The sequence below is a fragment of the Abrus precatorius genome, unplaced genomic scaffold (assembly GCF_003935025.1).
Source record: "Abrus precatorius isolate BTA unplaced genomic scaffold, Abrus_2018 Scaffold10, whole genome shotgun sequence".
Classification (NCBI taxonomy): Eukaryota; Viridiplantae; Streptophyta; class Magnoliopsida; order Fabales; family Fabaceae; genus Abrus; species Abrus precatorius.
In genome coordinates, this window is record NW_020874292.1 from 20,704,747 (window position 1) to 20,714,048 (window position 9,302).

The 9,302-nt window shown below is 35.4% G+C and overlaps 1 protein-coding gene across 28 annotated transcripts; it reads right to left on the bottom strand.

The window, feature by feature from the left end:
• Positions 1–88: 88 nt before the first annotated feature.
• LOC113852417 (protein LNK1-like) lies at positions 89–9,007 on the bottom strand. 28 transcript variants are annotated; one of them, XM_027482661.1, is made up of 10 exons: positions 8,820–8,968; positions 7,370–7,476; positions 6,527–6,631; positions 6,224–6,400; positions 5,221–5,753; positions 4,776–5,109; positions 3,442–4,104; positions 1,994–2,139; positions 1,667–1,802; positions 1,081–1,584 (listed from the first exon to the last, which is right to left on the bottom strand). In XM_027482661.1, exons 4-10 carry the CDS (start codon positions 6,224–6,226, stop codon positions 1,492–1,494), a joined length of 1,908 nt encoding a protein of 635 aa, XP_027338462.1. In that variant the 5' UTR covers positions 6,227–6,400; positions 6,527–6,631; positions 7,370–7,476; positions 8,820–8,968; the 3' UTR covers positions 1,081–1,491. The 28 variants fall into 28 exon arrangements, 23 of the variants coding, with proteins under 23 accessions (XP_027338470.1, XP_027338471.1, XP_027338455.1 ...); XM_027482663.1 differs by having other exon boundaries at positions 6,527–6,718; positions 8,820–8,950; XM_027482660.1 differs by having other exon boundaries at positions 6,515–6,631; positions 8,820–8,933.
• Positions 9,008–9,302: the final 295 nt, after the last annotated feature.

The following is a 9,302-nucleotide window of genomic DNA, read 5'->3' on the forward strand; positions in this document are numbered from 1 at the left end:
TATATTCGCGATTACGCAAGAATATAAATTTATTTGGTCTAATCCATCGCATGTCTTTTAATCTCTTTCTCAAAATTATCTTTTTTGCGGTTTGTTAAAACCTTGGTTGTACTTTTTAATAGAATCAAGTAGTGATCTTTGATCTACGTTAATGAGTATGTCACACTAGACTTAAAATGAGTAACTTTAAGCGTATTTCTCTTGGAGCCTAGGTTAATAGGAACAGAAAAAAATATTTCTATGATTAAATGTGTGTTTTCTCGTTTGAGTGGTTTGCCCCACAACTCCCGATCGCAACTTCTCTGTTCGGGTATGTTGAAACGTGGGTCATTGTCAATATCAACACACTCAAGATTTGCTTAATCAAATTGGTAATCTCTTGTGATGAATAAGTTCCTTCAAATAGCAATGTGCGCGTGCTTACAAACAAGGAACCAATTTCCCAACCCACAAGCCATAACAAAAGCTTACAGTAGTATTTACTAATGACCTATAAAAAAAGACTGCACCTAAGTGCTTCTAAGGAAAAACCCATCGTATCTTGATAGAAAATACAAATGAATCGTTGATAATTCCAGAAGGACAGGAATAATCATTTTCCCCTGTTGCATGAAAACGTAACTAAATGAAATATAACAAGGCAAATGAGCATAAAACAAGCAATCATCCAATTTTCTAGTGTGGAAATCATTGAGTTGATCCTATAATGATGGTACAAGATCCACTAATAATCCGAAAACAGTTGACAGCATCCTGTACAAAAAAATGATAACACATCCTCATGAAGTTTTCACGTTATTTTTTCATGTTGAGACAGACAATGGAATTTTAAATTAGTAGGTCCTATCAAAATTTGTACAAGTAAACCCACATTTTTATCCCCACGCTTCACAAAGGTAAGTCATTAACCTATGTTTTAGAAGATCAAGTTACCCCGCAAGATATGCCTTTAACCCTTTATCAGTCATATTAGTCCTTTAATTAGACACACCAATGTACCTGACCAAAAATAGATCATGGACATTATTTCCGTGTTTCTTTAACTTAAGAGACTAATATGATATTGCATGCCAAAATTTGGGAGAAAAATAAAGGTTCACTGAAATTTGCAAAGTTCTATTCATGGTCATCTACCTCTCTTCACTGTCTTGTCACTTGAAAAAACAAGATTTCCACAGAAAATGGTACAGTCAAGTAACTATAGTCTCAAATTATTTTGATGACTGACCGTGGAATGCGCAAGGTAATTGTGATCCTTCCGATGAAAACAGTTGTGAGCGTAGCATTAATCTGAATCGTCATATATGCTACCTTATGATGATTAGCAGAAATTTACATCAGCATTAAGACATCCAATGCAACAATGAATCACAGATTAACAAAGGGATCTGAGTAAGCCCGAAATAATTATACATCATCATATACTTGAAAAGTATGAATTGTACAACGAAATGCGCCGACACTGGTTTCACTTTCACCAGGCGTTACCCCCTAAAAACAAATTTTTCCCACTCCAGTAGAAGAATCTTCCTGACAGACCTGTTTCTCAGTCTTTAGTGGTGGATTGATCACTGATCCATGTATCTGTCAATTAACCAGAAAATGAGGCTTGGACGAAACAATGGCCTACTTCATCGAAAAATGTCACAAATTCACGACAACATACCGTGGGACTGGATTTGGGAGGTATAGTTTCGTTAGGAAGCAACATTGATGGATCCGAGGGCCTGTGAAACAGTAAGTGCGCTACAGACCGATCGATGGGGTTTGTGTCAGTTTCCATATCCATGAATCCGGTACACCTGAATGAAGCTATGTGTTATCAAAAAGATTAATTCATAAACACAATATTTGAACTTAGATCCTAAAAGGATATTTTTGTGTCGGCGAGTGAATAAAAATAAAAACTAAATCTTTGGAAACACTACAAATGCCGCTACCTTGTAGTTAAAAGAAATATAAATCTGTAGCGAGTAAAGAGTGTGAGCAATACCTGTTTGCATCCTGTACCATCATTGCTTTGCACGTTTCATCATCTCCGATACAACCATTTGCGCTTGAATTATTATGTCTTTGCTCAGCACTCTTAGCCAAGCGATATAGACTGTCCCTTATGCACAGTTTGGTTCTAATATCCAACTGCAACAAATTTTTGGTGCAACAAGTAAATTATAATCAACTAAGTGACGGATTTTCAGTAATGAGTCACAGGTAGGTAAGAACCTTGGCAACTTTAAAAGGGAGAACACTATTAGTTTTGCAATATCGACTTTGTCTGTTTAATCCACTACACACTCGCTTAGAATAAATTACAAAATGCATAGCATGCCCTAACACGTTACCAATCCAAAGAAGAGTCAGATCTAACTATATAAATCAAATAAGCACTATTAGCCTACTACCTCTAACTAAAAGAATATAACAAAAACTTTCACATTCAACCAAGATGACAAATTACATAAACTGAAATTAATAGTAAGAAAGACAACTTGATATCTTTAGTTCTTCCTTTCTAGCTTTGCCTCAAATTCTTGAATTTTGGAGTAAAAATAATAATGTTGATAATCCTTTTTGCAGTTTAAAGTCTTGATATATTTTGTCTCATTCCTTTCATTGAATTACACAAAATGCTCCAGCATCAGATATCTTCCTCCATTACCCTACTTTTCCTCCTCCATTCATATTGAGAATATAATTTTTTCACAGAAGCCCACACCGGCTCCAACACAAACATTTTGGGTATAAATCCAAATCATTGCTGCTATCATTCTTCTATCATCATGTTCATATATTTTTCATAAACTATCAGGAAGCGCTAATCACCCAGGACAAGTAGTTATTAAACACCACATCAAAGTAATTTTTCAAAGAGCTGTATGTAATGCCCAACATTCAACCATGGCAAAAGTGTCGCTCTCTCTCCTAACAACTTAAGTTATTAAAGGGAGAGCTACATGAAGGATTTTATCTCTCTAACAGACTGTTCTAATACCCTTAAGGCTAAGAGAAACTACCAAACATCATTATATTATTAGAATGTTTTAACAATGTTGGTGGCAATGCCAAGCTTAAACAATCACCAAAGTTGGCCCTTGTTTGGTATCTTAGAGAGTTCTCAAATGTTAGTATTGATTTCTCCAAAATAAGCTGAATCAAAGATACACAAAGAAAATAACTCCACCCATAAAAAGGAGTGACCACCAGGGCGGAGAAACTTTTTCTACTTGATTTGCATACAAAACATTACCAACTGCTAAGCAATAATTTTCATGCTTTTTTCTCTTCAGAATTATGCCTGTGTGATCAAATCAAAGCTAACCTTAACTAAACAGGTTTAGAGCGAAAGGTTAAGGTGACAAAACAGAGTATTCTTTCCTCTTAAGATAAAAAAAATAAAGAACAAACAGGAACGATCCCAAACATCACACAAGATTCCAATACCTGATCCATGATATGTTGCAGGTGGCAAAAGCTAGTTGCTTCACGAGAGGCTTGGTCCAGAGCAGAGCTCATGGATGAGCTTTCCTGCACTGTTGATGAGTCTATTTCTGGTGAAAATCCTACACTAACTTCTTGAACTTCACTATGACCTTCATTTTCATTTTCAAACTGATGACCTACATGCTGAGCTGAACCTGGACTGTGAAATGGCATTTGATTAGGCATATTTTCATTTTTGAAACTCCGACATAATGGGGGCCCATCACAACAATGATGCAATTTTTCTCTCTTCTCATTTGTTTTCAAGGCAGCAGCCTCGAAAGAATGACCATGAGAACTCTCCACATTCGATGCATAAGATGATTCTTTAAGAGAAGCAGACAGACGTCCATCAAGCTCAGATCTTGATCCAGAGAAAGTTGGAAAGATAGAAGCATGATTTGGAGCATGACTATGGTCTGGGTGTGTTATAGGACTTTGTGTCTGTATACAGCCTAAAGAATCAGATTCCATGTTCAGCTTATGTTTCTGGATGCTATCAAGTGAAGTAACCCCACTGGAAGAAGCTCCAAAATCTGCATATTGCTCAGGAGGAGCATAAGGATGAACAGAACCACTATTTTTTCGCCTTCCAGCTGATGGTTTTGGCACTTTCCTCTGCAGCTGTAACACAAGGATATTTTTAGCAATATGCAAATAAAGAGTCAATTTAGTTCAGATTATAGGTTCACCCCAATAAAATTGATTCAAACTAGTCCACCATTGCCATTAAACCTACATTGTAAACCAAATAAATCCAACAAATAACCTGGAATGTGAAAATGAAACAATTAGTCTTGACTTTTGTAGTATTACATAAAGGTCTCATTTTCAAGCCCCATTTTCCCATCAACAATGCAAAAATAGTGAAACATGAAAAAGCATAATTTGAATCAAATAGGAAAGTGGTAATTACTAGATTGCTTTCAATGCACGCTCATTGGTAGATATCACTCAAATCAAGATAAAAGAAGTTAAAGTATGCCATAAAAACATCTTATGAAGACTATGCTAAAAATATTTCATTTTCTATTCCATAAAAGTTTTAGAAGTAAAAAATGATAGAATTTTATTCGACTTTCATAAATTATAAAACTCCTTTAAATGGGTGAATGTATGATTATATCCAGAGATCAACTGAATCCTATCTACAATATATGAAACCCAACTTCATTATCCTTTGAAACGTCAAACAATCAGTTCTGGAGTAGGTCATACTTTGAAATTCAGGAATTCAGAACCCAAGTTATATAAAAAATATGTATATAATGAAATAAAATGAATGGGTAACCAACCTTTTCTCTGGGAAGCAAGTCATATATATTAGCAGATTTCATGTCTGATTCACTAATTGATAATAATGAAGCAGGGACACCATTGTCAATAACATCGATTTGAGACCTGACTTTTTCATCAACAGGAGCTGATCTTTTGTTGGAATCATTGATTGGAACACCTCCAATATTTTCCTTGGAATCCATATTATAATCTGATATACTTTTCAAAGGACTCATTTCTGCACTTGAAAACTTGAAGTCATCAGAACCATCAGCGCCATGAGAAGAGGAAAGCCAGCAGAACTGCTCTTCATTATTGAGACTTCCAATTTCAAAAGTTAAATCACAACTTCTGCAATTTTAAAAGTGAAATCAAATATTCATAAGGCAATTACAAGGAATTGATTAGCATCTCAAACAAAGGGCTACAAGGAAATTTCTATCAAATAAGAGAATTTCTTACAACATCCTGTCAACATCTTCAAAATTTCCTATATCGAGCCACCCATCATTATCAAGAAAACTGAGTTCGTTGTCAGCCTGGGATATGTGATTGATTGGGTATTGACAGACACTATCATCTTCCACCAAACACTTGTCTCCCAAGATACTATCATCAGCACAGAGCTCGCAACCACCAGAATCTAAATTGCTGCTCTTGAAACAGTGATCGGACATGCCTGTGTCATCTGATGTTAGCCTTTTGGCTTCTTTGCTTGACTCACTATTGCATGAAGAAAACACACCTTCAGGCGTGTTAGACCATGAATCCTTTTCCAGCATTCTTTCTTTTTGGGTCATATTTTTTAAATATAATTCCTCTCTACCCTGAGTACCATAGCTATTCACATAATCCCTACTTCTGATATGTAATTCAGGAATTGATTTCTTGCAGCTATCTCCCTGTATTACAAACTGATTATTATATTTATCACCAGCATGAGGCACTATGTGATCACTATTATCACCAAATCCATCCCACACATTATCTTCAACCTGTAACAGAAAGACACATATTAAACAAATTACTAACAGTAACCTGACATGACGTAATGTGAGAAATCCATAAAAGCATGGCATGAAACCGGATAAAAAGAGAAATAGCAAACATCAGGTTTATAATTTTGCTAAAGCTCCTACTAATACAAGCTCCACCACTCTGCCGATATCAGCAGGAAAAGGGAAACAAGAAATAACAATAAATCCAAAAGCTGTTCTGTTATTCAGAAAAAAGAGCCACTTTACCCTGCAAGAAGGGTTTTGGAATAACTTTATGGTAAAAAATCCACTATAGAAGACATGAACCACATGTCATCCAAGATTCAAATTGAACCTAAAGGAAGCTTAACTCAGACATGATTAGTTAACATGTAGTACTTCAAGAACCATGCAAATAAGGACAAAAGTGGAGTTGATGTAAGCAAAAAGTAGGACGAAAGTTATACAAATTTAAGTTTCAAATTTACCATTTAACAAGTACTGTATACTTCACATTAACAGTAACACCAGCTACACCCACTGCAATCAACAACTAGCTTTTCAAGAGGTGTTTCTGTAGTCTTATTAATAATTACCAAGCCACTTCTTCGTCTGTAGCTCTTTTGAACTTGGATTGCACAACACAGCCTGATAATAAGATTATGCTACAGACCAAAAGTCCATTTGCGTATAAAAGTGATATTTAATCAGAAATAATATTAGCACTGCAATGAAAACATCTAATGAAGCCCAACTAGTGATATCATCAATAACATTACAGAGTAGTTCACATTATTTGAGTAACGAAGGAGCAATCTTCACTTATCACCAAGATCTGCCACTGAGCATTAGCCATAGTAAAGGATACTTGTCACATTTCCTCCAGCTCACCAAAACTGCTCAATGTTGACTTCATTGCTTTAGAATGATGAATACAGATATGAAACTCTAGGGAACAATGCCAAAGATGTGACGTCACTGGACTACCAATGACAGGAACGACGTTTATGAACATGTCACAGGAAGAAAAACAGTCTCTAATTATGCTGAAAAGTTTTTAACCAATATTGTTATCTCAGTTATTGAGTATATAAAAGAAGAAGAGAAAATTGTTTGGTCAACACAGAAAATGGCACTTATGTTCAGAAAGACAAGTCTGCTTGCATTGAACCATGATTTTAATGAGAAATGAACACCTAAACGGGAAGCTTAAACGGTGAAACACACTAATAACATGGTAAATTATTTTAGTCAGAATAAAAGAGAAGTTAATCTCTATTTAATGCTGTGAGATGAGATCATTAAAGTAAAAAGAGTTCACTATTTTTGGGTTAGAGACAGTTTCCAACTATCTTAACAAGTTAGGGGTAAATATATTCATGCTTGAACTCAAGCAGAAGATTGGAACCTATAAAAGAGTAGAGTCAATAGGTAACTCAATACAAATGTCATTGTACCTTGACATCTTACAAGGAAAGGAATTAGGGCCAGCTATATATTCTGCACTACATAAAGATTGGAATTTCAAGTGTAGACAATTAATACAAGCATTTTGATGTTTGGGCATAGTATGGCACAAGAATATTTATTATATTTCAAATACTGGGGTTGAATTTAACTACAATATTTTATACCTCGTAGTGGTACATACAGATGTTTGACATTCCTCTCTGAGACCCTTTATCCACCACTAAAGATACATTCAACTGCTTGACCCAATGTCATATTTCTTTAACAGTATCTGTCATCAAAGAAGGCTTCTCAATCACAATATGCACCAAACATAATACTTAGCTTAAGTCATAAGTTTGAAAAATCACTGAAACAGTGTCTAGGTCAATCAGCACTTTCATATCCACTGCATTTAGAAATTATGAATAGAAGTGATCAATGATAGCAACAGCTACCATCAGTGAATTCTTAAATGTTTAGGTTAACACTATATGTTGTTGTGACTCTTGAGAAATGACCAACTGGCACTAGTATCACCACCACCACCTCATCGGTAGTACACGAACATCAATATCCATCAGAAATTACCAATACCAATACCGATCTCATTATCGCTGTTGACTATCGTCATACCAAATTTGGAAATTTTGAGCATAAAACTAATTTGTCAAATAGTATAGATAAATTCACTAGTGTTTTCAGTCCAAGAAATACAGAGCTGACACTACAGCTACAATTCTAGGTACACGACCTTATAATTATAAAACAGGATCCAAACTGTTCCTGTTTCACGTTTCCACAGCTCTTCAAACATTATTCAATGCTACAAATTAGAGCCTTGCCAAAACCTTCACCAATTACAAACCAATTTGACAACACAACACATTCGCAAAGGATATTCTTATAATTATCATTGTTATGTTAAACTTCTGCTAGGCCCAGAATTCCATTCCCCTTCTCTCGAAAGAAGGCACTCATGCCAATCAGCTACCGTTGCCTTCCTCTTAACTTTAAGCACGAAGCAGAACCCTAAATATTATAAACTTCGTGCAATTTCAACTCATTTAGCAACTTATACTACAAATATATACATTAAGATATAGCGGAATAAATCTGGCTTCTGAAAAAAAAAAAAAAAACTGAGCGAGCCATACACAGAAATTCAAAGAACCAGAAGTTCATTTTCACCATTTCCTTACTTCCGAAATATTGCACCAACCGGATTGCTATGTTACACTACAATTGAAAGCGCCTAACGACCAAATCACAATTTAAAAATAAATAAATATCACATCAATTAAACCATGCAGCGATGCTAACAACTAGCTTGTTACGGAAAAATAATAACTACTGTAACAATAACGAATTCTAAAGCAGGATGCAAAATAGAAGCACTTGTGTCTAATTTCCGTTGGAATAACTATAAATTAAACCATCAAGAAGAAGAATAGCGTGAAGCTCAGCAGAAGACATCTTTCTTTTTCAGACTTAATTTTCATATTCATCAACTAAAACAACGATACCATACAAAACCAGAGATGAAAAAGGAAAAAAAAAAGTTACCAAAACGAGAAATCAGAAAACGAGAAGTAACTAAATGACTAACTAACCAAAGATAGGAGTGAAACTGACCTGAGGATCGAAATTCGGTGGAAAATCGCAAGTTTGGGAATCGGAAGAGAAAACTAAAAAAAGAAAAAGAGAAAAAGTGAGAGAATGGATTGGGGAGCGTTCGTTGTTCACCTCACGCGTTAGGATTCCTTTCCAGACGCTTCTTTACTATCATCCAACTTGAACTTGCCCGCAGAATTTTCTTCTTTAAAAAAATAAATAAATATTATTATTTTTAATATTGCAAAAGGTATCACGCAAAAACCGACACGTGGCATTGAGATGGATATGAAATTTGGTTCGTGGATGGGAGGTGGGTGCTTAAGATCCGATCAGTTACTGCGTTTCTATTGGTCCACGACGAGTTCCCGTTTCTCATCGGGACACGTGCCCCGTACCCACTCGTAGTACCCTTGGCACGTGCCTATCCTCGAAACAAACAATTATGCTACACTATTTTTGTTTTGTTTTTCATGAATATAATAATCGCCACTTGTCTTTCCT

Excerpts from the sequence above, each read along its gene's own strand:
- LOC113852417 (XM_027482650.1), bottom strand. The coding sequence starts at position 5,837 with ATGCCATGCTTTTATGGATTTCTCACATTACGTCATGTCAGGTTACTG. Across the intron at positions 5,110-5,220 it reads GAAGATGTTGACAGGATGTT|AAGTTGTGATTTAACTTTTG; the intron begins GTAAGAAATTCT and ends TTAAAATTGCAG. Across the intron at positions 1,803-1,993 it reads ATGGTACAGGATGCAAACAG|GTGTACCGGATTCATGGATA; the intron begins GTATTGCTCACA and ends AGCTTCATTCAG.